The sequence below is a fragment of the Numenius arquata genome, chromosome 2 (genome assembly GCF_964106895.1).
Source record: "Numenius arquata chromosome 2, bNumArq3.hap1.1, whole genome shotgun sequence".
Lineage (NCBI taxonomy): Eukaryota > Metazoa > Chordata > Aves > Charadriiformes > Scolopacidae > Numenius > Numenius arquata.
The window spans coordinates 71,980,100-72,007,407 of record NC_133577.1 but is presented as its reverse complement, the minus strand read 5'-3'; the positions used below and the strand labels follow the sequence as shown (position 1 = coordinate 72,007,407).

Sequence of the window (27,308 nt, the reverse complement as noted above, 5' to 3'; positions counted from 1 at the left end):
CACCCTCCGCCGGGCCGCTCCCGGCGCCCAGCCCGCGGCGGGGCTGGCGGAGCGGCGAGAGGCGACTACCTGCCGCCGCCACCGGCGGCCCGGGCCCCGCCTCCCTCCTCGGCGCGGCCCCGGGGCGGGGCCCGAGGAAGTGACTTCAGCCGGCGGCGGGGCACGGCGCGGCGCGGCGGGGCTGAGCGGCGGCGCGAAGGATGGCAGCGGCGGCGGCGGCGGCGCGGTCCCTGCTGGCGGCGGGGCGGGCGCGGGCGGGCGGCCGACGGTGCCGGGCTCTGCCCGCGGCGGGGGCCGCTCCCTACTGCACCGTGGCCCCGCAGCAGGAGCGGCAGCCGCCGCCCGACATGAAGAGCTACCTGTGGTCGCGCTACAAGGAGGCCAAGAGAGTCACCAAGGGTGAGCGGCGGGCCGGGGCGCCGGGCCCTCCTGCCGCAGGTCGGAGCGCCGCCGGTCTGAGAACCGAATAAACGCATGATGGGGAGGAGCGGGGAACCGAGTGGGAGCCGTTGCGGCAGCGTGAAGGGTTCGGGGGCGAGGCGCCGGTGAGGGGTGGTGGTGGGGTGTCCGTGCGAGCCGCTGCGTGCCTCCCCCCGGGGGGGTTTCTCCCCGTGGGTCGCGGCGGTGAGCAGCTGTGGGTCTGTCCCGGGGCGACGGCGGGGCCGCCGTCCGCTCCTGGAGTCACCGCCGTTCTGGTGTCAAAGTGCTGTCCCTTGCTGCTGGTCTCCAGTGCTCTCCCCGTTAGGAACTGGGAGCGCGGGTTGCGTCCTGAGGGCCGGATACTCACATGCGCTGGTGGGGACGGGTGCCCCTTTTTCTTCCCCTGCTCTGAAGAAGGGGTGAGCCCGTCAGACCGGCACCCGTCCGGCCCAGCGGTGCCGTAGCTGTTCGGAAGTGCCTTGGGGAAGAAGCCTCTGGTACAGCGTAGTACCGGGCAAAGTGGCCGGCGTCGGAGACGTGGTGTGTGGAGAAAAGCAAACGTAAAAAAATAATCAGGAAGCTGGTCGTTTGTCTGAGAGGCTTCCTCCAATAGTTAAAATGCTGTGAGGTTTGGATGAATTTTTTTTCGTTTTCTCTATGTGAAGGGTAAAACCCTAAGGATAACATGTGTGACTGGGAAGCCCAGTTCTTCAGCACAGCTTGGCAAAAAGTTAAGGGCCATATAATTGCTTGCTTCTGCCCTTGCTCTGATGGGAAGAGTATTACCAAGGCCTTAAATATGTGATCTTTTTAGAGAGCCAAAAGAGAAATAGGTAGCCTGTGTCCCACAATGTCAAGTGGGAGGGCTTGCCACGTAGTGATGATGGATAATGCTTTAGTGTTGTATGTTTTATTCTTAAAAAAAAAAACAAGGAAGAAAAAAGAAATTACTGTTTTGTCCTGCTCTTAAGAGTGTTGAGCATGAACTAGGGTTTCAGTGTGCGGGGTGCAAACATAGCATTGGTGAACATAAAATAGTGGCAGCATTTCACAAGTGAAATAAGAAGCTGTGTTAGGGATCTCGGAAGAATGCTGTGGACTTTGGAGGGTGGGATAAGGCATAGGAAGAAGATAGTAAATGCCTTTTGTTTTTAATCTTTTTTTTTTCCTGTTTTTTGGAATTGCCTCTCGTTCTAAACCACACCCAAATAATGCTTAAGAGCTGAGGTTAGAGTGTAGGGTAATGTTAAAAGAAAATAAGTCAGTCAGTGGGTGTGAGTTGGCAAAAGACGAGGCGAGTGCTTCTCAAGTAATTCAGAATATTTTATTACAGCCTAAGTCACCCAATGACTTCAAGTATGTGATGTTTCACTTAGATACAATGTTAAGATGACAAAGCTGTCCTGATTTTTGACCCAAGGCTTATAGCACTTGGGATGCCATGTGCCAGCCAGAATGTCTAATAGCGACAAAGTGTTTATACTGTCTGTTTTCAGACAGGCGCTAGTCAAGCTTTTTTTAATCTGAAATATCTTTATCTTTGTATCTATAAATATCTTTATTTTTAAAACAAATGTTGACTCACCAGGCTGCACAATTGAAATTTGAAAAAATACTTTAACTATAACACAGAAATGGGTGTTGTAGGTTGATTTTGGAAGTTCACTCAAAACGATGGTTATGAGTTCAAGTTAATTAAATGATTCATGGCCCTTTTTATAGAGTAAGAGTATTTGCTTTAATAATATCATGTCAAATTGCATTTGATTATTTTGTTACCTCAACTGAGCATAACATTTATCTCCTGTATTACTATAAGCAGTGACTGGAGATAGTAGGAGCTAATGTTTTGATTGAGGCTTATTTTGTTAAATCGCCTGAAAGATACAGCTTTTCATGTCAGCTTAAGCATGGGGAACACCTGGAATCGTTTTTGGTGAAAGAGATGCTGGATTTTGTTTATTTTTTGAAACTTGGAATTAAACTCAGTGAAACTGCGGTTCTTTCTGTCTCATAAAAATTAAGACTTGGGTATCTGCATCTGATAAAGTTCAATAGTTTCAGATTACCTTCTGTTATTGGACATCTGTGTAAATTTCTTATTGTATCTGCCCGTCAACTGTGCAGCAGTCGCAGGCATTGCTTTTACAAAAGAAATGTTATTTGTCTTTCTATGAGTTGGCCAGGTTTTTCCAAATAGAGCGCTATTTTTCTAACAGATCTGGAGTCCCCACGGCTACCTGCCTTGTTGAGATGATTTCCTCCCATGGTGGAGCACGTAGTGTATCTGTCCTCAGAGCTGAAGATGTTGAGATGAGCTTGACCAACTCCTTCTAGACTTATATGTAGAAAGTAACCAAACAAAGCATATGCCCTTTAAACTCACCCTTCCAAGCACAGACTTAAGCAGAATATTTTTGGTTTCTTGATTTGCTAGAAGGTTAATAAGCATAGCAATGTGTACGTAACTGTTATTTGGAAAGTGTGGAAAGCACATAAAGTTTACTTATTTGAGTTGAAATTCAGTAATGTGGTAACCTTGAAATGGTGAAGCAAAAGAAATTAAAGCAATGTTATATTAAAGCAATGTCAGTTCTGCTTCTGGGGCAGAAGCTGGACCACATAACGGGAGGAGAAGACAAGGCTTCTAGAATAATAATAATGATAATCTCCTCCAACTCCAAAGTTAATTTTTCAAAAGCAGTAATAAATGTGTTAATGGACCTAGCAAAAAATTATATTTATTGAGTCTGAGGTTCTCTGGGTAGAATGCCAAAATGCATCTTCCTTCCTATTTGAACTGTACAGAGAAAAGTGCACTTCAAATAAAAACTATGGGGTCACCAAGACAAGTTAGGGGACAGCATTTTCAGTAGCATATTATTAAGGATTAGCTGGTTAGTGTGAATTAGCTTGATAGTTTCCATCATCATTTATCTATATTTAGAAATTGCTGTTGGATTTCTATGTATTAAAATAAAACTGCAAGGCTTGTATAACTTTTTTTTTTTTCTTTCTCTCCTCTGTTCTCAGAGTTGGTTCCTTCAATTATGAGTAACATGCTGAATCCAGATGCTATTTTTTCAAACAATGAAATGAGCCTGTCAGACATCGAAATTTATGGTTTTGATTACGACTACACATTGGTCTTTTATTCTAAACATCTGCACACGCTGATCTTCAATGCTGCTCGAGATCTTCTTATTAATGAGCATCGGGTAAGTAAAATCAATGGAATAACAATAAACTTATGAATAAGGAGTTTAATAAATAATTTCTAACTGAGAGGGTCATAACTTTTCATGCCTCAGTCCTATCTTGACTCCCTTATAACACATTTTGTACAACAGCTACATATGAACTACAGAAGTCCTGGTTTATTCTCAGCTGCAGTTTGAGCAGAGCGCAATCTGACAACTGTTAAGGTGTGGAGTTGTATTTGTTTTATTTTTCAATTTGGTGGTGGTGGTGTGGTTTTTTTTTTCCTAATTGTCAGTGATTGGAGTCGCCCTAAAAACTAAGCGTAAATGTTACCGTTACTGTTTTATGCGTTGCTGTGAGTGCAGTGATGAATTTCTATGTGAAATATTTTTAGCTGGACTTCTCAGGAGGTCTCTGATTGCGCTGTGTGCTTGAGAGGTGCTCTGTGTGGGCCCAGCGTTTCAGCCGAGTTAGCTGAAGGGGCAACGAGGGCAGCGACGCTGTAATCGGATACAAGAGACACCCAAGTAAGTGTTCAGCTCAGTAGTCCCCTAAGGGGGAGCACTGACCTGTTGCCTCACCAAGCACGGTCTTTGCACCGGTGACCAGTTGACAACCCCAGGCAGCTTGGAGATGGTTGTTGCGTAGTTTGGGGGTTGGAGAACGTACTGTGTGTCAGGAAGCCCGGGGGAGATGGGCAACTTGGGAGACTGAAGGTATCGTGGGGAAAAAGACTGAAGAAAATACGGACTGAAAGAGGCAAAGTTTATTGAACTGTAGGACTTGCAGGAAAATAAAGACAAAAAGTCCACAGAGTAACTTAATTAATAAAACTGCTTGTGTATTTTATACAACCTAAATGTGAATGGGTGGTGGTGTTATTATACTTTCGTATTTGAATCTAAAGGTTAGGAGCTATATATAAACATCTATAAATAACCCTGGAAGAACAAGCAAAACTTCGTGGGCACTACAAGCATACACAACTTGATCCCCCTAAGATTTTGGCATGTCTTGGTAGAAATTTCTGTAGGATGTGTAAATACACTTTATTAAAGCTACATGATTCTTGCAAAAAAACAGTGTTACTGTAGGAGTCAAGATTAATTCTTGTAGACAAAAATTCAAATGATGCTCTGTCTTTACTATTTGAATGAATTCAGGTAGTAATAACTTTACAGTTTGTCTCGACTAAAATCTTTTTGAGTTCTAGTAAATGAAGCTGTAATTACTCTTTGAGACAGCTTATTGAAATATATCATGCCCTGTTGGAATTTATTGAGGGACAATGATTTCTATTAATGCTATCTCTGTAGCTGCTTATACTGTTAATGTTTTGCTTGCCTTTAGGAAAAAAATTCTGGATAGTATTGCCATTATGGCTGTCACAGTCAACCTAAAAGATGGCCAATTTTGGTCATGGTAATGTAAGGTAATTAATCAGAAATTGCAAAATGCAGTGTAGGAAGCAAGGAGTTTTGAAGTGTGTCCAAGAGAATAAAAATCAATTTAACGCTAATTTCAGAGGTGGCAGCAGGTGTTGCATGTAAACTCTTGCTTGGGTTTCTTTCTTTCCCCATGTATGGGCCTTATCTGGACTGCTGTTTCAGTCCAGATATATGTATCCGTACCAAGAGTGGGGTAAACAAACAGTGCAATTTTTACTTTTTTTTTTTGTTTGTTTGATTGGCTTGTAAGGAAGCTTTGATTTGTATGCCAAGGTAGACTCAATCTTTTTCTCCTTCGTACTGGCATGCATGCAAAAAGACAGCCTTCTAGTAGAATAAATTAAAGTAGGAAAGTCAAGTATGCAGAAATATGAAAAAGTCAGAAATAAATTTCCTTGCTCATGCTTGATGTGGCTGCTTTGGGGCATGTGCAGTACATTGTAGTTTTTAATTGCTCACATTCTGTATCATCCTCTGACGTGTTCCCTTGTCTCTTCTGCTTCATATTCCCTGGTCAAACCTACACATCTTCCCAGCCTGTCTGTAGGCTTTTGATGCTGTTCTTCATTCAGATCAGTAGTCTCTCCCAGGTTTTCTGGAAGTGATAATAGGGATCGAAGTTCAGAAGTTAGGAGAAAGGTGTATTTTCTTTAACTGTAAATGCCCATGCTCAGTGCAAGCATGGTCTACAGCAGTTGTAGAGCAAGTCGTCTTCAGTATAGATAAAAAATTTGTGGAGAAATTGCAACTTATTTATTTTTTGTAAAAGTAGGTAGAGCCTCTTTTGGCTCTTGAAGCTGTATAATCTACTTTTTTCCCCAAAGGCTATGAATTAGCCATATATGTATGGAAACTGTTGTAGCGAAGGTGAAGAATATGCCTGAGATGGATTTGTCAAGTTCTAAGACTGCTGTAGCCTGTGGGAGGGAAATGAAGGATTGCTTTTCATTTGGTTATTAAAGAAATGATAGTTTTCTCAGGCTTTGTCAGAAGTCACTGAAGCATTTTACCTTTCAAAAACAAATGAACAAAACCCTTAGCTCAAGGCACACGTCTAACACATAAGTTTTTTCATGGATAAGCTATGCTTAAAGCAGGACAAAATTACAATCGACTGAAAATGGGCTTATACTGAAAAATGTTAGAAAACTCTCTAAACAGATGGTGTGAGCTACCTATGCTATCTATAAAGAATGTGAGGGAAGAATACATGACAGATATTCAATTTGTGTGCATCTGTAAATGACAAGCTGTTACAAATGCTGTCTGGAGTAAATACAGTTGGGCCACTGTGGTGTTCTGAAGTCACTCACCCTGATGGTGTTTAATGCCCAACTTGCCATCAGGACCTGACCTTTGTGACATACTGTACCTTGCAGAAAGTCCCTGTTAGGGGATTCTTCCTTCCTCTTCATCTGTACTTATTTTCAGTTTCAAACTCGACATTCTAAGATCAGGAGTATGATCCACACTGAGGGAGTCAAAACAGATAGCTGTGCCGCTTTTATTTCTTGAAAATGCCAAAGGTTTTTTTTTTGCTCCTGTTAGTATTGATGATGTTGTATTGCTTTTTCTTTCAGTAGAAGGGAGCAGTAAAGGTCAGGTATCTCTATAGTATAATCAGGCCATGTTCTTGGATTTCTAGCTAGAAGGTTTTGTTGGAGACTGTGTTCGTATAGTTTGTTTCATGGGAAGATTTCACAGTGCGAGGTAACTCAGCTATTAAATTTTAGGAAGTTAATAAAATTTAGTTTGTTTTCAAAAGTGCACATATTAAAATAACTTTTTGAACAAGAGGCTAATATTCAAAGGTGATCACTACAGAGTACCTGAATATCCAGCTTTAGGTACCATGCTTGACTTAAATTTAAAACATTCATCTTGGACTTTGGAAAAACGTTTGACTTTTCTTGCACTGTATATATGTTCCTGCAAATCTCGCCAACCTATCAGAAAGCCTCTTAATGACTAGTGAAGGCTTTTAAAATTCTGCAGAAACATTTTTTATTTGTTTTTGTTACGGTTTTAAAATCAAATCATTGCTCTCTTTTCTTAGTATCCTGCAGAAATAAGAAAATATGATTATGATCCCAATTTTGCAATCAGAGGACTTCATTATGATGTGCACCGGGTATGTATAAGTAACTTTGTGATAAGTTATGTAGTGCTGAGAACCTAGCTAAAGAAAATAAGAAAGGCTTTTAAGTCTTCCCATTTTTCACTCTATGTTGACGTGTAAGGATTTTGTTTCATATTTTTTTCTCTTTCACACCAAGCTTGATTTATTAATTTAGTTTTTTTTAATAGCTATTAAGTGTAACATGTTTTGAGCGTTTTGTTCTCGTTGTGGGGTGTAGTGGGGGTGGGGAAGGAAGACAACTTAGAGTGCAATAGAATAAACCTCAGCAGACATACGCAAGTAGGAAAAGTTATTTCTTCATGACTTAGCTCAGGTCACTGGACAATGTTTCCACAGTGATTTGGCAAGCTCTAGGTAAAAACCATTGATAAAAATATTTTGGAAGCTGGGAGGGAAGTTGAAGTGAAGGTACTCAGCGCTCTTGAGACAGAAAGGTTATAGATAAAATTGCTTTAATTTTTATAATTTAATGTCAAATATTTGACATGATAAAAAATGATTATTCCCCCCCAGGCATTATTAATGAAGATTGATGCTTTTCATTATATTCAGCTGGGAACAGTTTACAGGTGGGTAAAATTATTTCCTATTTATAATAAAAATATATACTTTTGTTTTTTTGATATCTTATTTGCATTTATTAGTGTACCTCTTAGGTTCATATAAGGAATGTTTCCCTGAAAAGCACAGACATGAATTAACATTGCAATCTTACTGGAAGGGGCTTTCTTTGAACCTCTGTGTGTACACCCAGACATGGGTACACGTTTAGCGACCGATACAGTACAGCTGATTCCCCTGTTCAGAGCTGGGGAAGTTGGCAAGCTGGTTGGTCACATAGCGCTGACTCACTTTGTTTCCGGCTGTTAAATTGTGCTGAAAGACATCTAAAAATACGCTGATGACTTCTCCACTGTTGCTTTCTATGTAAATAATTGTCACAGAGTGCCCGTTAGCATGACTTTGGTGTGGTTGTAGAGACACTTGAGAGGTCTTGCTGTGTTTGCACAGAGCTTTTAAGTTTGGACACATCAATCACATCATACTTGCAGAATGGAGCACAACTGCTTTGTGTCCACACAGCCTGGCACTTTTTGAGTTTACTGAATTGATGTAGAATTGGGAATCTCTGTGCTGTGCTTTGTTGTGCATCCTGTATGTGATCTTTTAGTATGGAGAGTTTTTAGTATGGCTCAGTTTGCTTTAATGAAGCAGTATGAATTTGACTGACATGAACACCACACTCGGTACCAGATTTTAAATTAAACAACAAGCCTAAGCACCTTTCTTAATATAATTGGGCAGAAAGTTTTCTTTTGGGGCCAAAAGATAATGCAACCTTGAGGTGATTTGCTATGGGGGACTGTGTATGGTAGTATGAAATTATGATAATGTGCTCATTACTTCTTTTTGTTTGCCAGTCAGGCAGATGGGTAAATGATTCAACTGTAGCTGTTGATCTGTTCTTTTATGAGTTAGTCTGAGCTGCCCTTTGGGAGAGGGGAGAGGAAGAGAAGGAAAATGAAAGAGGAAACAAGGTGGCATGGTCCAGCATTAGGCTCATACTGTCAATGTAGTAGCTATCCAAAGCTGCCAAAACAATGTGTTCTCTATGTATCATCAGAGTCCGAGTGAAACGTTCTACCATTTATTTGTGCGTTTTATACACACTGACGTAGAATAAGTAATTATTGTATCTTTCAACTGACAAAGCCTGTTCCTGTGGTTTTCGAAGGAATCATTTATGCAGGGCTAGGAGGGAACCAGAGAACTCAGTGTGAAGGTCACTGATTTTAAGACTTGTTTAAAAAGGCTGTTGTATTTTTATATTTTTCATGTGAAAATTGCTAGTTTGCTAGATTAAAGGCTAGGTGAAGTAATCAAAGCTATACATTTATCTGTAGAAGTATGTAGTAGAAATATTAAGATTGGTATGAATGGAAATGTGTATGTGTGAGAGTACCAGAAGAAATATTGATAGAGGGCAAAAAAAGGATGGCATGTGGTGTTGGTGCCTGGATCAGCTGGTCATCGTGTTATTATCACATCTGCATGCTGTTTCTCCAAACACCTGTATGAGGGTGTGGGGAGCAAAATAGAGGCTGAAGGCTTCGAGAGATGATGTCAGGAAGAACCATGGTATGACTGGAAGTGTATAGTGACCTAGACAAGAAGATGAATGGGTGGTGAGTCCATCAGCAGTATTGCCTTATGACTCAGAGTGGAACAGAACGAAGAGGCAGAAGATCATAGTTGCTGTCAATTCCTGGTACAAAAGGCACATCTGAGGCCAGATGATGACCGGTCAAGAAAACTCTAGAGATGAAGAGCTGGTGTCCCTCGTTCTCTGTGTCACCCAAAGTAATTATGGACAGACTGCTACTGTCTTGTAGCAGTGAGTGGTGCTTGTGAGTGTGTGTGAGGGCAAAATTTTGCTCAATATTTTCTCTTAATTTGTTTAAAATATGATTACCTTTCTCTTCTGTACCAACACCGAGCTTTGCCGTCAGTGGCTGCGTATCTGTAGTTCTTAGTTTTAACCTTCCATGTGTTCTCTGTGTGTGTAGGTCAATTATACAGCTGAAGGTAGCAGCTGTACAGCTAAACGTACAGCCTCATTTGCACTAAAAGGTGTAAGCAATTCTGGCATCCCTCTAACAATGCATGTCTCCAAGAGCAGCAGTGTGAGCATTGCTGTAGGTGAACTGTGATGCTTTTAGTGCCATCTGTTCACGCTGTCGGTGGCATAAAATAAACTTTGTAGTTATATGGCTGGACTGTGAACTGTGTCAAGACTGAGTCTTCTGGTAAAACTAATCTACAGCTTTGCCTGTAAAATCGTTTTTCCTCTCTGGATTTCATGTATGTCTATCGTCTTCTCTTGATTTGTGCTTAAGTAGCTCCTGATCCACAAGTGTTTTCCTTAGTAGCATTCAAATACCACTTGGCATAGCTGTCTGCAGACTATAAGATGAGTCAGTCCTCAGTTCTGATCGTATTACGTTTTGCTTGCATTTCTTCATGTTTACTGCTGTGGAGTGGGTGACGCTGCACTCCGTATTTTATAAAAGCAAAGAATGACCTGTCACGTTTGTGCACAATACGAACCTGAATGTTGGAGTCCCACCAGCAGTAACACAGAGCTATGTACAAGTCGATGCAGCACTGAGAAGTGCAGTAAAGGAGCTAGTTAACAAGGGACTTTGCTACCATTGCGGTGCTCAGGAAGTTTGTGTATTGTACCCTTCCTGCAAAGCTGGTGTGGGCACTACACTCTGAAAGTACTAGAGATATTTATTAATTAATTAATTTTTTAATGCCTCACAATACTTCTGGGTAAGACCAAGAAAGGGAGGCACTGGAATAACTGTCTGCCTTACAAGGCTGCAAAACACCACAAGTAGTCTTGGAAAAAAAGGGACCAGCTGATCTGGTTTTCATTTGTGTTCTTTAATCTTAAGCAAAACCTCAATATTTCTATGTCCTCTGGTGAGGATGTTTGCATGCCTGCAGTGTTTTGGATGCTTTAGTGCAAGATGCTTGGTACTGTAAACATCCAAAACAAAACCAAAGCCTTTTATCTCTTAATAGTTGATAAAGAAACTCTGGAGAGAGATGATGTCTCCCTCTTCCCTATTTGTTGTTACTTTTTTATATTTTAATTACTTGTCAACAATCCTTCAAGTAATCTTAAATTTCGGGAAACTGAATTGTTGATACAGTTTAAAATAAATTCTTATTTAGCTAAAGATTTGTGTATGTTTTTCTTTCCCCTGAATCTTCAAGGTCATGCTGCAGAATAATCAGGTTTAAACACTATCGCATCATCAGTGCTGTATGAAACAAAGGCAGACTGAAGAATTACTTTGTGTTAAGAAACTGGAAGCTCTAACTACTTCTTATAAACCCTTGAGGCATAGTTTCAATGCAGACTAATTAGCTCTTTTCCTGTAAGAAAGTAAAAAGGACTTAAAACTGGAATGTGTTCCGTGTGCGTCAGCTTGTTAAAATGTTACTTCTTCTGTAAGGAAAGATGCTGTTTTAACTTACAGACCAAAGTGTTCCTATGACATTATTGGTATTTTAATAAGCTGCAGATCTAAGTGTTAATCTGTCAGACTTTCATTTGATAATTACTTGAAAATTTTACTCTAACTTGAAAAATTTAAGCTAATGTTGTTTTCCAGAGGCCTCAGCGTTGTCCCGGATGAAGAAGTTATTGCAATGTATGATGGTTCCCATGTTCCTTTAGAACAAATGAGTGACTTTTATGGAAAGGTAAAACCACAAAAGGCTCTTTAAAATTTTTTTTTTTTTTGAAGGAGGTGGGGGTGGTGCTGTTTGTGTGTTGTTCTTGTACTTACTAGCAGTTACATTTTCTCAATCCACGATGGATTTATGGTTCTAGATGTGAAGTTTGCCTTCAAAGGTGACAAATATCTTTTCTTTCTCCCACTTGCTGTAGTTTCTTCTTTCACTGTTCCCTTGCCCAGCCATACAGACAGAGAAGTGGAACATAGAAAAATCAAGTGACTTGCTTAGTGTTGTACAGAAAATCTGATAAAGGCTGGGAAGTGAAGCATATCTGGTGCCTTACCCCAGCTATGTACTTCTTCCTGGTGGTCTAATGGCTCAGCTGATGTAGCAGCAAGTAAATGTGTGGAGGTGGCTCTTGCATACAAGCTGCCGTAGTGACAGTAAGAGGACTTGATGGAAGATGAATGATAAAAGATAAAGCTTTTAAGTTTAGGATTTAACTTTGTGGGGAAAGTTGATCTTGCTTTCCCAAACGAAGAATGGTGCTGTCTTTTTAGTAAAATACAAGATTATTTTACCCCTTTTACTTGTGGGTGTTAATCCCATGTTGGCATGAAAGGCCCTTCTTTTTGTTGTGGAGCATTTTGTTGTTCTCACACTTGTTATTTTAAGGGCCTGAACTTAGAATTCCCAAATCTGGTCTCTGCAGCAGTTCTGAATACTGGCCTGGCATTCCCTGTGGGATACCTTGGTCTCTGCAGGTCTATGCTTTCTTTGTTCTTGGAAAGGACAATGACAGGAGGCTGTGGAAACAAACTGAAGCACAGGAGGTTTCCTCTGAACATCAGGAAAGACTTTCTTTACTGTGAGGGTGACTGAGCACTAGCACAAGTTGGTTGCCTGGGGAGGTTGTAGAGTCTCTGTCCTTGGAGGTATTCAGAAGCCAGCTGGGCAAGGTCCTGGGCAACTGGCTCTAGGTGGTCGTGTTTGAGCAGGGGGCTTGGACGAGATGACCTCCAGAGGTACCTTGCAACCTCAACCATTCTGTGTTTCCGATCTTGACTAGTGACAAGACTAGTGTTCTGATTTTTGACTAGCAAAGATGTCTGGTTGCTTTACCCCTCTTTTTATTGAGAAGTATTTGGTTTGTATTTGCTCTTGTACTATGAGGTTCTCTACTTTTGTGAAACGTAACTGTAGTTACAGATTTTGCAGACTAGAAATCTTGTCCTCTGTTCCTGCATGAGGATCAGAGATTGTAGATTTTTCCAAATTTTGATTATCTTTTTTCAAGGAGGTAAATTGTTTTGCAGTCCTGATCAGTATTCCACTTACTAAAAAAACTAACAAATAAACAAAACCTCCACCACCCCCATCACAATACCCAGTGCCTCTTAGTTATAGAAGTGCAGACTTCTGTTGAAGGCCCCTAAGTCCTTCTTTTGACTTGTAGCTGAGCACTGTCTTTTATGTGTTTATGAATTAAAATACTGCTCTTAAGAGTAATTATTCATGATTAATTCTTAAAATAAAGCCGTTGCTTTTGTTGGAGTTATTTGATTGGAAGTCTGTTAGTTCAAAAAGAATCTAAAGCAATGTGAACAGTGATGGCAAAAGCTGAATATCTGCAACTAAGCTGAAGTGTTTATACTGAATGAATGAGAGTATTCTAATCTGAGAAATGCCTGACTTTTTTTTTTTTTTTTCCTCTTTTTCTTCCCACCCCTGTAGAGCTCACAAGGAAATACAATGAAGCAATTCATGGATATATTTTCCTTGCCAGAAATGACACTCCTTTCTTGTGTGAATGAATATTTTCTGAAAAACAACATAGACTATGAGCCTGTTCATCTGTACAAAGATGTCAAGGTACTAGCTTTGAAGATCTAGGTAAACCTCTACACTTGTGTGTCTTCTCTGTGAGCACTTCAGGAAGCTTCAACCTGTTGTTTCAGCTCCAGTGAAATACCTCAACTTAAGGTTTTGTATAGAGTAATTATTGCTATAACAACCACTAAAATGTAAGTAAAATGAAGATAGACCTTGGAAAAGAAACATAGAATAATTTGAAAGTTGTTTTAAATCTGGTGTGCTAGGGCTGTTGCTCTCTTTGTAGGTTTGAGGCGTAGTTAGGGCGAAAGTGAAGGAGCTCATGTATGTCCATAAAGCTTCTTTTCATAGTTATTAAAGATGTATTTTTACATCAGTAAAATGTAGATTTTACTCAGTAGCAGGAATTGTAAGAGGCAAAAGGGAATTACAGTTTGGAGCTTTCAGTTGTGCTGCTTCTGTGTCTTTGCTAGTATACGATCATTTGCTGTCTCTTACTTTTGACATATCTATTTTGCTTGTTTTCCTCTCTTCCTTCTCCAGAAAAATCTAGTAATAATGACCAGAGTAATTTGACCCTCTTGATTCCTCAGGATGTATCCCGCAGAGGAGATAAAATTATGTCGTGGTTATTTAAGAACAGAAGAGGTCATGTTCAACTTGATGGCATTTGTCCGCACAAGCTTTCCATCCAAAAGCTTTTCCTGGCCTCTTGTTGACATGTAATAAACTTGTGTAGTTGTTCAGCATACGTGGTGCACCTGAATGTTGAGTTTCACACTTTCCCAAGTAGATGAGAGAGGTTTTGAGAAACTTTTGACCCCCAGAGTAATTTTCCCTTAGAGTATGAAGGCTCATTCTTGTAGTTTCTGCTGAAGTGTTTGTAGAAACTTCTGTACTGCTCAGCATTACCAACATTTTTGGAACCCCAATAGTGGAATTTTTTGAGGATTTCTAGGACATACCATATCTAAGTACCAAAATGGCAGTACCAGTGTCCTAAGCAAAGCAGCCTGGTGCAGAGCTGGCTCAGGAGAGTTGCCAAATGCCTTCAAAACACCTTATGGGTGCTTTGCTTAAGCATTTAGCTTTTTTCATCTGTTCATAAATTTCTTTCTTTAAATAACCAGGGCATTTGGGAGTGATCATAATCTAAAATCTATCTGACTTAAAGCTTTTGGGTTTTTTTGTGGTTTTTGTGGTGTTTTTTTTTTTTTTTTTTTTTAGAAGGAAAGGAGTGTGTTCTGCTCCAAAGGTCGTTAGAAATCTGTGATGATTCTGCTTCTGCAGAGCTTTCACCCCACTTCACCTTTCTGAGTGCCCTTTCACAGTTATGTAGAATGGCCCCTGTGCTATCCAGTTTTGCACTTCCCAAATGTATGAAGTTAGTTTCTTCGAGGACAGGCCTACTTTTTGTCTAGTTGTGACATATACATAATGAACATCACGTGGCATTTCTGTAAAGTTGAAAGGGTAATTCAGAGAAATGAATTGCTTTAAAAACAAATTACTGCTGCTGTGCAGTGAGGACAGCTTTTGTTCTTGAAAAGATTTTTTCAGTTCCTTTAGTGCTCTGTTGCTTTCCTGACAGGATTCAATCAGGGATGTCCACATCAAAGGAATAATGTACAGAGCAATTGAAGCAGATATTGGTAAGTACTAATAAGATCATCTGTCAAAGCTTTTTTCACTGATAGTATAATGATCTTTCTGTCTTCCTTATTTAAGACGATAAATTCTAAATTTTAAAGCCTGAAAGAGTTATTTCCACTTGTCTAAGGTGCCTTTGTTAAGTATAACCTTATGTTCTGAACCCTTGGTTGAATGCAGAGAAAATTCTCATGAAAAACTTTTCCAATTAATATTGTATTTTCGCCAATCCTCAGAAAAATACATCTGCTATGCCGAACAAACTCGTGCAGTGTTAGCAAAGCTGGCTGATCACGGCAAGAAGATGTTTCTCATCACAAACAGTCCCAGCAGCTTTGTGTAAGTGGACAGTTCTTTTTTGTTCAACTATATATTTTTTTAAAGGATGCAGAGGATGAGGTTCTCTAATGTAATTGATTTTATTGCACAGATAACTGCACTCCTGTTATGCTTCACTGTTGATATCCCTCTGTCCTATTTAGGGACAAAGGCATGAAGTTCATAGTCGGCAAGGACTGGAGAGATCTCTTTGATGTGGTCATTGTGCAGGCTGATAAGCCAAACTTTTTCAATGATAAGCGAAGGTGGGTATTTAGTCAGTAAAGAATGATTCAAGCAGCTTATTCCATATAAGGCTACAGAGTGTGTTATGAAATATTTTCGTTTAGATGCAATTTAAAATGAAATCATACTCGATGAAATCCTGTTTAAGGTCATTACAGAATGCAGCAACAGCCAATTCTGAAGTCCAAATATTTACGGTTTCTTAACAAAGAAAGTTCCAGTAGCTGTTACAGGTCTACTGGACTGAGTTAGGGTCATACAAGCTGTTCTTAGCATCTTAGCTTGTAAGTTGGTGAAGTGTGTTCCTTTCCTAATAAACCTGAGAAATTTTGGTGTCTTCCAGAATCCTTTATCTGGAACTGTCTTGCATTGCTTCTGTTTTTTCTAAGTCACACATGATATTTAAAGGGAAAACTGGCTGACAGGCCAGCGTATTTGGACTGGTTGTTCAATTAAGTAAACACATTTGTAATGCGTATGCACTACTCTTACACTTGAAAAAGACCTGTTCCTTTATGTGTACTTATGATTTGGAAGTGAGATAGAGGGAGGTGGGACTTTTTTTTTCATTTACTTGTTTTTTCATTTAATTTAAGAAGAACTTTGCTGTATGTCTTGTCCCCAGTCCTCTGCCCCCTTCTTAAGTTGTTCAGTTGTACGAAATGAGAGCTAGAGAGCATGTTTTTCCTTTTGAAAGATGAATATTTTTATCATTAAAATTTTAATCTCCTCCTAAAAAGTGACAGAATTTCTACAGCAATGTATGTAACAATTGTATATAATTTGATTCTAGACCATTCCGGAAGGTGAATGAAAGGGGAGTGTTGCTTTGGGACAAAATTCACAAACTGCAGAAAGGTCAGATTTACAAGCAGGTACGCTTTCAATGAACTCTTTCAGTTCAAATTTAATACCTATTTCCTATAATCCCAAGCTTCTTTAGATATCATAAAGACTCCTAAAAAGTAGATATGTTTTTAAAGAGAGTTCTCTTAATTATTGAAGTGGTACAAATTCATTGTTGGTATTGTATGTCTGCAGTTTACTCGCCTCTTGAAGTGATAGTATTACTGAAATTGCCTGTAAAATTTTGGATTCATAATATATAAACTGAAGACAAGATGCTTGATATGAAAATATTTTTAGGGGTGTATTAAGTTCTTTTTCCATGCCTTTGAGGGTGCATGTTGCATGCTGCTGCAATGTATGTGTCGTTCTTTCCACAGGGTAACTTGTATGAATTTCTGAAGCTTACTGGCTGGAGGGGCTCTAAGGTTCTCTACTTTGGTGATCACATTTACAGCGACTTGGCAGTAAGTAGTTTATTTTCACAAAATACGATAAAAGATGAGGCTTTTTGTTACTTTTCCTCTCTTCCTTCTCAGTTATTCAATATAATACACTTTCATTTGAGATTTCTAAATACAACAAAATTTGAAATGGTAGTTAAGCCATATTGCTCTTCTTGCAGTGAAGGAAATTGGTGCTGTAAGAAGCCAACCATATTTTCTACCTGACTTGTAGCGTTTAACTTGTTTACAAACTGCGCTCAGGAATGTGTGAGTTTGTGTGTTCCTGATTCAGATACTGATTGTGTCAGATGTAACAGAGTAAACAGATATCCAAACGTACAGGATGTGGCTGATTTGGATGACATTTACTACCAAGTGTAATAAGACCTGAATGAACTTTTGTTTTGAATGGCAGGAGGCAATCTTCCTGTCACTAATGGTAAACTTTCTTTCTTCCCGAGATCTTGCTATGGTTTGTAGCCCCGCTATTCAGACGTTTTCTTACTATAAAATAAACAAACAAACAAATGTGCTGTTTACTGTTACTTTGGAGTAAATGACCACCTCTTAACCCTTTTGTAATTCATTGTGTATGGATGCCTGGATATGACTTGCTACTGTCAAGCTGTGGTAACAAGTTTCAGCAGCAGCAGATGTTAACGTTTTTGCCCCAATCTACTTTTTAAAAGAAAAGTAAGTTTGGGTGCTTCAGAAGGCTGAGGGCCAAAGGAGGGAGGATGCAGCTCTGTTCTTCTCTGGCACAATGGAGAAAAGAGCACAGGCGGCAGCTGCCTTGTTCTGTACTTGTCAGGAGGAGCTTGAGGTCCCGATAGGACCCTTCTGTCAGCTGAGTGTATGGGTAACTGCCACAAACCCAACATGTGATTTCCTCCAGATGCTTGACAGCAGTGCAGGTCTTATCCTCCGGAATTTCCTACTGCTTGTTTTAAACCTAATGAATTGGGTTTTATTTGCAAAGTGCTTATGTGTTCTTTATCTCTCTATCTTTAAAAATGTGGGATTTGAAGCTTACTCTGAAATTAAATTCTATTGCCTATCGGCACAGTTAAGTCCCACTGTTTAATATTTCTGCTTATACATAAGAAGCAATTAAATTAGTGCCCCTTTGGGATAAACAATGGTCAAATTCTTCAGTTCTTTTAAGTCGTTATTTTTAAGACTAATACTTATATTTGTAATTCTTGGTAAATAGGATTTGACCCTGAAGCATGGCTGGCGCACTGGTGCAATTATTCCAGAGTTACGATCAGAGATTAAAATCATGAACACAGAGAAGTACATTCAAACTATGACCTGGCTGCAAACCTTGACAGGATTACTGGAACACATGCAGGTTTGTTCTGTGTGTGTGTAATGGGCTCTGTATAGCAGAAGGGATCCAGCCAAGTTTCTAAACGCTGGACATTGAGGTTGCAAGTGCTTTCTGTCTCATTGAAGTTCACCAGTTTGACTGTAGATAAATAAATGTAATTATTTGTGCAGCTAGTTAATAAAAGTTTTCTCAAAATCTTGTCCTCTTCTTCCACTGGTCAGCCTGGATTGATTCCTGCTTTCTGTTGTTTAAAATGCACGTGGATAACTTCTGTGTACTGATTTCTGAACCATGCTCTTGTCCTATTAGCTGATAAGGGTTTATTAATGGAAAAGCTCATTTAAGAGGGCATCCTTACTTACCTGTCATCCATACTTTACATTCCAGGTCCACCGTGATCCTGATTCACAAATGATTTTAGAAGAATGGAAGAAGGAAAGAAAGGCATTGAGGTAAGACACCGGAGATGAAAAATTTGTGATATACTTCATGGTAGTCAAGTGTTCTATTTGATGAAGAATTTCTTCAAAATTTCTCTCCATCCGTGATTTTTATTCTCTGATAGTTACAGACCTTCTAAAATTATCTGCGTAAAGCAATATTCTACCTGTCTCTGGTGCAGCTCTTCTCCCCTCTGACCCTTTGTGCATATGAACCCCTTTTCCTTGTTCCCCTTCTTTGGAACAGATGTTAATTTTCTGCGTGAAAGTGTAACATCATTATCAAATACTTTTCTTTCTCATCTCGGTTCTTCCATCCGTCTGTGTTCAGCGGTCACTGTTGCTATTGATTACAGAGTTTTACTTCTGCGTGGTTTAAAAATGTGTTTCTGTATCAAGACTCAGGTCACTTCTTCAGTTTCTATAGATGATTTCTTCACATTACATAAAATATGTTTTAGAATGCACACAAACTGGGCTCTGCACTAGGCTGGGTTTAGCAGTGGACTCATCACAGAGATAAGTAATAGGGCTAAAACTCCTAAAAATTTACTATGATGAAGGAGCAATCCCTAAATGCAGGGTGTGTGAAGTGCACAGTTGGCAAGGCCAGGAGCTGTACCACCAGCTGCCTTCCCCAGAAATGTGGCAGTAAATCAAATGGGAATGGTACTTGGCAGTGACTAATAACAGAACTTAATTCCAAGATGTCTTTAAGCTTTTTTAAAGCTTAAAGTCAAATCTTTGCGTATTTTAAAAAAGTCCTTTATCTTTGAAACAAGTGGAAGTCATTAGGACTTAGATGAAGGCAAAAGTCTTTTTTCACAGTCTCTAGAAAGGAAAGCTTGAGATGCCGTGTTTCTGAAGTCAGAAGCAACTTACCACTACTTTTAGTGGGAGAAGTGTGAAGCTCTTCTGTTTACTACTGTGATTGCTAGATCTGGGCCACGTATCTGAAAGAGATGCAGAAATTTCTTATGTGGTGCGTTTCTGTGGTATGAAGCACAATGGCAAGAGAATAACGCATAGAAGAGATTATAGGAACTGCTTGCTTCAGGTTCTGGATGCTGGCTGGGAAAGAGGTGTGTGCAGGTATGTTCACTTCATTCTGCTTGTTTTCTTTTTTTTTTTGGGGGACAGGGAGATGAACAGGAATTTCTTCAACGCACAATTTGGAAGTTTATTCAGAACTGATGAGAATCCAACTTATTTCCTAAGACGTCTCTCTAGATTTGCGGATATCTACATGGCATCATTGAGTTGTCTCTTGAACTATGAGCCTGATTACACGTTTTATCCAAGAAGGACTCCTTTGCAGCATGAACTTCCTGGCTGGTCAGACCAGCTGTGCACTGGTACATTCAGAATACCTTTCCTACAAGAGACAGTTCAGATCAAATAAACACTTGGCGCCTTCTCTCTAAAATGGGCAAATATATATATTTTTTTTTTTTGAATGTACATGTATTTTATTTAAGTCACTTAAATCTGTTATCTTGATTTAGATGTAATTCATGCTTATTCTCAGAAGTGCTGTACCTATTTTCTTCTCTCCTGCTCGGAGATATTTAAACTCCTCTTACACATAGAAGAGATCATTGACTGCCAAAATAGTGGACTAGGAGGGAGGGCAAATTTGAGGGGAAGGACTGGTGGTGTTCTGGGGTGGTTGTTTTTGTTTGTTCATTGGAAATTTTGATCTGCAGCCTTGTGATTTACAGAGAATTACTCTCTGTTCTGGCCCTGATCAGTACTCCAGCTGGAGCCTGTAAAGGCTCTTGGCACCAAAAGGCTTAAATCCAGTATTAGTAATTCAGTGATAGGCAGTAGCCAGTCTACCCTGAGACTGAGAGGGATGGCGTATGCATTTTTAACTTCCCTCACTGCCATTGCTAGAGCCTTACCTGCTGCAGCATTGGTGGGCTCTGCTGCATTGCAGCGATTACAGTGCCAGCGCCGGCTCAGGCTGATGGGCTTTTTCTCCTGCCAGTGCAGTTTCTGTTCTTGTCATGTCTGTGCGTGGATCTGAACCGAAAACTGAAAGTGGCAGTAACTTGGGCTGCTTCAGCTTCCTTTTGTTAACTTTTAGGCACCTTTCTTTTTAAGTTTCAAAACACTTTAAACATCCACTCTCTGCTAATAAAGCCATTTCAAGACCTCTTGCATTTTGCATTTCAAAGTGGAGACGGATCTCCGTCAGGCTTGAGATTGATCCTAAATGCTGCTTTTAAAATTTTTAACAGTGTCTTATAGTGGTTTGTAATGTGGTTTTGCTGTTCCCTGGGAGAGAATGTATTTCGTATGGCCTTCAGTAATGGACTTTTACAGTCAAAAGTAAACACGCACAATGGGGAAATGAGTTGAAAGAAAAATTAAGAAATGAGAAAACGAAACCCAGATTCTTCTGATGACTTTTTTTTTTTTTTTTTTTAGCTCAAGCCCTCAAAGCTGAGTTGGGGGTGGAGGATAGTTTGCATCAAGCAAAATAATTTTGACGATGCAAATTAGAAGTTTTATTGAATTACTGAAATTGCAGGTAATGCACGAACACAAACTCTGGGTAGCATATGTGTTCCAAAGATTTGAGCTGAAAAATGTCTATTTTGCACAAGGAAAACATCTGTTGATGTGTTTCCTCAAACAGGCACTTTACAGAACTACTATATGGTTGTTTCTAAATAAGGATGCTTTCCTCTCTCTGCATCCAAAGGAAATGTTTTTTTTTTAACTGGTGCTTCCCACCCCAGCCATTTTAGAAGGCATCATATGATGAATGTTTTTCAAATTTTAGTTATTAAAGGCTCTGTTTTTAAAAGCATATGATTAAGAAAATATATAGCATTTGATATTCTTCATTTTGGGATATCATTTGCTTCCTACCACGACTGTTGGGTAAACAAACTTTTGGTGACCAAAAGTTTTCTTATTTTTTTTTTTTTTTTAAAACCTGTCTGTATTACGTGCAAGTACCTGTATTGAATTTCATATGCAGTATCTTTCATATTTTTAAAAGCATGTTTGCAAAGTAAAGAATGTATTCTAATCTAGCCTGCACAATTTCATAAGCAGTTTTCCTTTATGCTTGAAATCAGTCTGAAGTCCTCAGAGGTGGTTATAGATTTTATGTTTGTGGTTTTCTTGTGCTCCTGTTTCAAACTTGACGTGCAACACTCCGAAAGTGTGTGTATTTAAACAGATAAATGTACTTGAAATGAGCAAGTTCATCTGACAGTCCTGCTGTTTTGCTGGAAGAAAAAGATAAAGTTTTGCAGGAAGTTAGTTTGGCTTTATCAGGAGACTTGGTGGTGGGGCCATGCAAAAAATATTTAACTTAAATTGATAATGAAACGTGGGGATGGAAATAATCCCCAATTTGCCTTCAGTTCTTTATCCTAAGGCTCAGCTAGAACCGAACTGGGTGTTACGTGTGTGTAGCACCTCTCATGCTCCAGAAATTTCAATGCACTGTTTAAAAGAAGACCCCAAACCACTGCACGTTCTCCTTCTCACTACCAACAAATAATAGTAGTGTTTTTCTGTTCTGCATTATTGAATTTGATAATGTTTTGTTGGTTATAGCTCTGTGATGTTTCTTCTTTTAAAGCTGGCTAGGAATCAGTTTGCCTAATTTTCCTGTGTGAAGCAGGAACAGTCTAATTGGGTTGGATGATGTTACCCACATAATACACATTTTGTTTTCCTCCTCCTCCTTCCTTTCTCTTAACTTACAAGTAAAACTTCTGTACAAAGCTACATTACAAAAGCCAGTTGAAGTAAAATCTTGTTTATATTGCATGACTTCTTGAAATAAACAACACTGCATGGAAAAAAAATCATTATGGGAGGGTTATGTTCCTTTAAAACAACTCAACTATATATAATATGATTTTAAGTGAGAATTTTAAACTGTACTATTTATTTTTCAGTGCTAGAATGCTATTCTTTAACTTTTAAAAATGTCTTGCTTTTTTGTAATGACTTCAGAGACCTTGAGTTGTACACCTCGGTGCTCTCTGCATTACTTATTTTAACCTTGTTGTGTTAACCCTGACTTCAAACAGATTTTTGAGTATGTTTAAAGGGCAGTGTCTCTTTATATTCATTTTGGGAGTATTGTTCATTTGAACACCAAAGAAAGAAGCAGCTTTCTGTTCTGTTAAAAACTCTAAAGAGAATTGTCTGTCAGTAAAAGAAGAGTTTAATGAACTGTGGAAACCTTTTTTGTGATAAAAATATTTAATGATTATTACAAAAATAAATGCTTCGACTTTATCTTCTGGTCTTTATGAGCCTTAATGTTTTGGGTGATTTGGGAGAAGGAAAGAACATGAATTGTAATAATTGCAGAACTCCATGGGGGAAAACTCCCCTAAGTGTGTGTGTGTGTGTGTGTTCAAGGGTGTGCATCTTCTAAATCTTTTAGTATCTTCCAGGTAAAACCAAGCAGGCATGTGTAAGGGGGCAAGGGATGGAGTTAGGAACATGAGTTGACTCTCTTTCATCCAGGTGTATTTTTACATTAGATTCCCTTGGTTATGCTTGGTAGCTGCATCAACAACCCTGGATTTGCTTGCACACCTTGTGCTGATGGGAGGCATCCTGGGAAGATGCTCTCGGAGGTAACTAACACTTTCCTGCAGTGACACCATCCCTCCTGCCCCCCATGCATGGTAGACACCATGAAGCAGATCATAGGGGAACGTTACTGCTGCCAGCAAGGAAGTCCTCCTTTTCTTGCTGTTTTGTGGTTTCTATAGCGTTCTCACAATTTGCTATGATATTCATGTTTTGAGGGAAGGAAACAACAGCGAATCAAACTCATTTGATACACTTCTACTGATATGTTAATAATTGCAGCTGTTATTGCTGTGCATCGGTTGAAAGGCAATGTTAATGTGCTTGGTAAAAATATGGTAAGTGAACAAGCAGGTAGCATCTAAAAACTAAAAAAAAACTATTGGAATAATCTCTCCAGGGAAGTGGTGGATTCCCCATCATTGGACACTTTTAAGAGTCAGTTGGACAGGGTGCTGGGCCATCTTGTCTGGATCGTGCTTTTGCCAAGAAAGGCTGGACCAGATGATTCTTGAGGTCCCTTCTGACCTGGTATTCCATAAAAACCTGAAAAACTGAAGGTAGACATGACATGGCAAGGGTATGTTCATTATCCGCTTTTTAAAAAAATGGCTTAAATAAAAATTGATTATTATCTGAATGTTCTTGTATCACCTGTATTTCTTGCTAAAGCTGCTACAATTACTATTTCCCTTTGTACAATGAGGTGAGGTGTAAACAAAACACAGTTAAGTTTGAGGAAAGACAGAAAAGCTAGAGGAGGCAAGCAGGGCAGACAGGATGGTTGAGTTTCCGGCTGCTGAAATTATTACAAGAAAATTCCTAGCAAAAATCCTAGCTAGAAACTAGCAAAAATTCCCTCAGTTTAAAAATACAGGTTTAACACATGTTCGGTTTCACACTTGCCAGTTGTAGCTGTAACTCAGCCAAAATGAAAGTGTAGAGCTGGAGTACTAGCAAAATTAGGATATTTGCCAAGCTAGCGGCTCGGTGTGTTTGAGGCCATTTTAGAGTCTGTGAAGAAGAATAAAAGCAGTTAAATAGCAGGCTAGTGAAACTCTTCTGCTTCTCACAGAGAGGTGGCTGCTTCTGGGTGGGTTAGTTGAGACTCAGTTTTGCATTTGGCACTCAGTTGGCATTGCTCAGATACAGCCAACACTTCTGAGGTTGGTAACTCCACGAACCCCATAGACCTCATCTTAAACAAAGCTGTGCTCTTCTGTTTTTTAATTTGTAATGAGATTTTATTCCCTGAAAGATGTAGGTGCTGTTTTTTCACAGTAAGCGTAAATAGAAATGTGTTTTATAATTGACGAATGCCAAGTTCAGTCTTTAATTCTGATCGTGAGGACCACTTATCACAAGCTGCTGGTCATCCGAGTCCTATAAAATAGGAGAAAAAGAAAATCAGACTCAAACATTGCGTTAAGAAATGAAAGTTTCTTTTTCGCAAATTCGTCTATGCAGATGGCAGAGCTTGCACCTGAAATTTTTGCACCAAACAAGTCTTTTTACTGGATGCAAAAAGATTTATTTTGATTTTAGGCTTTGCATCTACATGAGGGTCTGGCTAAATTAGACCATTGAAGCTATTCAGATACTCTGGCTTTACTCAATCTTTCCTTCCCTTGATTCCCAGCCCCCTTCCCACTCCTTTTCAGATTGTTTGGAGTGCTGGCGTGGCACTCTGCTAAGTTTAGAGCAAGGAGAAGGGAAGACAAAATCAGAAGGCTTTGTAAGTTTGTATAGAAGTGCCACTGGCATCCAGTAGCATTCAAAGTTCAATTTAATTCAGCTCCCTTTGAAGGCAGGCTTGAGCTACAGCTGTAGACCGCAGCCTTGATTTTGCTACAAGTGAGACTACTCAATTTCTAGCAGTGGTGAGACAGGAAAGCCAGGAACTTGAATGGTATTTTCCTGAATTAATTTTTCTTTTTATCCAACTAGACATTTTCCTGTCACAAAGTCATTCCCTCTTACTATTATTTTAGTTGTGACTCAATCTCAAATGAAAATGAACACTTACTGAGAAAAGATCATAAGTAGGTTCTGGTGGAGTCAGCGCAGAAGAACTTTCGTATGAGGGGTTGGCGATATTTGAAGGCTGTGACTTGTCCAGCGATGTTACATCACTGTCATCTTTCGACTGCACAAAATCACACAAACCTGCTTAAAATCCATCCTCCTCCTAACAGTGCATTAAAGCGGGGTGCTTAAGCTTCACTGCTGCCTAGTTCAGGGTTGTGAATCAACTGGCCTTGTCGTCTAAATCAATGTCTCTGGGCATGAACTGTGTTCTGGGTGGTTGTATTATCTCAGGTCACTTAACGCTGGTACCTTTGTTCCTCTCCCTTATTATTATTGAGCCTCAGCAAAGATCAGGAGAGGAAGTGTTGCCCTGACATTCTGCCTGGGGTAAAAGGTACCCGGTTGGTCCCGAGTGCTCTCATTGCAACTATATAAAAATACAAGTGTTTCCCCTGGCTCATGGCTCCTCTTTTTTGTTTCTGAAAGATGATTCACATTACATGCAGGAGCTGGAATAGGAAGGGATTTCTGGTTACTTCTAGGTAGACTTTCTTTTGGATTGATTCTTGTGTATTTTCTAACATTTTTTTGGGGTCATCTCTCGTTTCTGAATAGCTTGGCTGTTGCTGGCTGGTTTTGCATCATCATGATACTACGTTAGTTAAGAAAAAGCTAGCGTGAGAGTGCATCAGTATAAAAATTTGCACTTTTCAATCCTGACAATCAATTTCAATTTGCTTGTCTTTTGAATCTGGCCTTTTTCCTCTCAAACATTTCAACCTCCAGAGCAGCAAAATGATTACCAATGCCACGGAGGAGGGAGAAGAGAACAGATGCCCTTTTGGTGGTTTTAATTACCTGCTTCCCTAAGGGGTGAGCTTTCTGGTGAGGCAAAGACTTCTGCACTGGTGCTGTGCAGTTAAATGAGCTTGAGTTAAATGGGCAAATGTAAGCTCGTGCCCAAGACAAATGTGTCAGCATTCCCTGCTTTCTCCATGTCTTAGTCTGAATGGTTCAAGTGGGAAGCAGTGGGGAATGTTTCTAGCGTAATAAAATGCAAGGAGAAACTGGAGGCTGTGAGTGTGGGAGGTGTGGTGGGTCTGGGGAAGTGCTGCCCCCCACCTCACTTTCCTGTCTGCTGCCTACCTTGAAGTGTTGGAAGCCCGTGTTTCTCTTCCTGAACCTGAGGTAAAAATATCCAATAAAAGCCACAATTCCAGTAACCAGGCAGATGCCGAAGAATATTCCTGTCCCGGTACCGGCGTGGAGAGGAGCCTGGAAGCAAGAGAGAGGGTGAGTGAGCTATGGGTGGGCACGGGTCACCTCCCAGCACCCAAGCACACACAGTGTCCCTTTGAGATATGCCCTAGTCCTGAACTGCTTTTGTGATGGATTTTCCTGGTATGTGTTCCCTAGAGACAGTTAAATATGGCCTTTTAATAGTAATTACAAGCTAGATTTTTTGGGGGTTGTGGACATTGAGTCTAGTACAGCTTCATCTTGTTTACATTTTTGAAATTACGGAGCATGCTGAAGTCATCTTTTCTAGTCAGGTTTTCCAGAGTAGCTATAGAGGCTGTGGTGGGGCTGAAACCACGCTGGCCTGAGGAGGAGAAATGGGTGCCAAATTCCCTTAAGCAGCTTCGGAAACATGTGCTACAAACCTTAGAGGGTTCTGCATGGGTTCAAACTTATTCCCCACACTTTTGTGCACTGGGGAGGTGTTGGTTATTGCCAGCTATTGGCAGCCATACCATCCTCCCAGCCCTGCTTAGCAGGGCTCAAACCAAACCTCCTCTGAGATGAGGTCCGTCTTAGCGGTGGTTGGAGGGACTGCCAGCCTGTGTTGGAGGGTGCGCAGGGCTGCGCTCTGCCAGTGGCCCAACTTCTGCAGGTCATTTTGCCACAAAATGTGAAATCATTCTTCAATCAAGTGGGTAAAGTGCCAGTCCAAGTAGCTGTATATAACATTTTATAAATATTTTAATAAATACGTAGGTGAAGGACTGAAAGAAATTCACACGTGATCTGGATTTAATCTAAAGGGGAGAAATGCCTCCAGACTGACTTTGGTTTGCCTTCTGCAGCTCTGTGGCCTGATAGACTGGTGACCATGAAGGCGACTGGCAG

The 27,308-nt window shown here is 40.1% G+C and overlaps 2 protein-coding genes across 2 annotated transcripts in view; one reads left to right on the top strand and one right to left on the bottom strand.

Moving 5' to 3' along the window:
* Nucleotides 1-169: 169 nt before the first annotated feature.
* On the top strand, nucleotides 170-22,846 carry NT5DC3 (5'-nucleotidase domain containing 3). Its single transcript, XM_074168097.1, has 14 exons — nucleotides 170-399; nucleotides 3,454-3,638; nucleotides 7,126-7,200; nucleotides 7,723-7,778; nucleotides 11,397-11,487; nucleotides 13,198-13,335; nucleotides 14,888-14,948; nucleotides 15,183-15,285; nucleotides 15,429-15,530; nucleotides 16,304-16,385; nucleotides 16,737-16,823; nucleotides 18,016-18,156; nucleotides 18,523-18,587; nucleotides 19,716-22,846. Exons 1-14 carry the CDS (start codon nucleotides 201-203, stop codon nucleotides 19,975-19,977), a joined length of 1,647 nt encoding a protein of 548 aa, XP_074024198.1. The 5' UTR covers nucleotides 170-200; the 3' UTR covers nucleotides 19,978-22,846.
* Nucleotides 22,847-24,482: 1,636 nt separating this feature from the next.
* STAB2 (stabilin 2) overlaps nucleotides 24,483-27,308 on the bottom strand; it is an 85,689-nt gene continuing 82,863 nt past the window's right edge. Inside the window, exons 67-69 of the mRNA XM_074163198.1 lie at nucleotides 26,325-26,453; nucleotides 25,177-25,296; nucleotides 24,483-24,533 (exon numbers count right to left, since the gene is read on the bottom strand). Coding sequence (XP_074019299.1) covers nucleotides 24,483-24,533; nucleotides 25,177-25,296; nucleotides 26,325-26,453 — 300 coding nt within the window. The remainder of the gene's footprint in view (nucleotides 24,534-25,176; nucleotides 25,297-26,324; nucleotides 26,454-27,308) is intronic.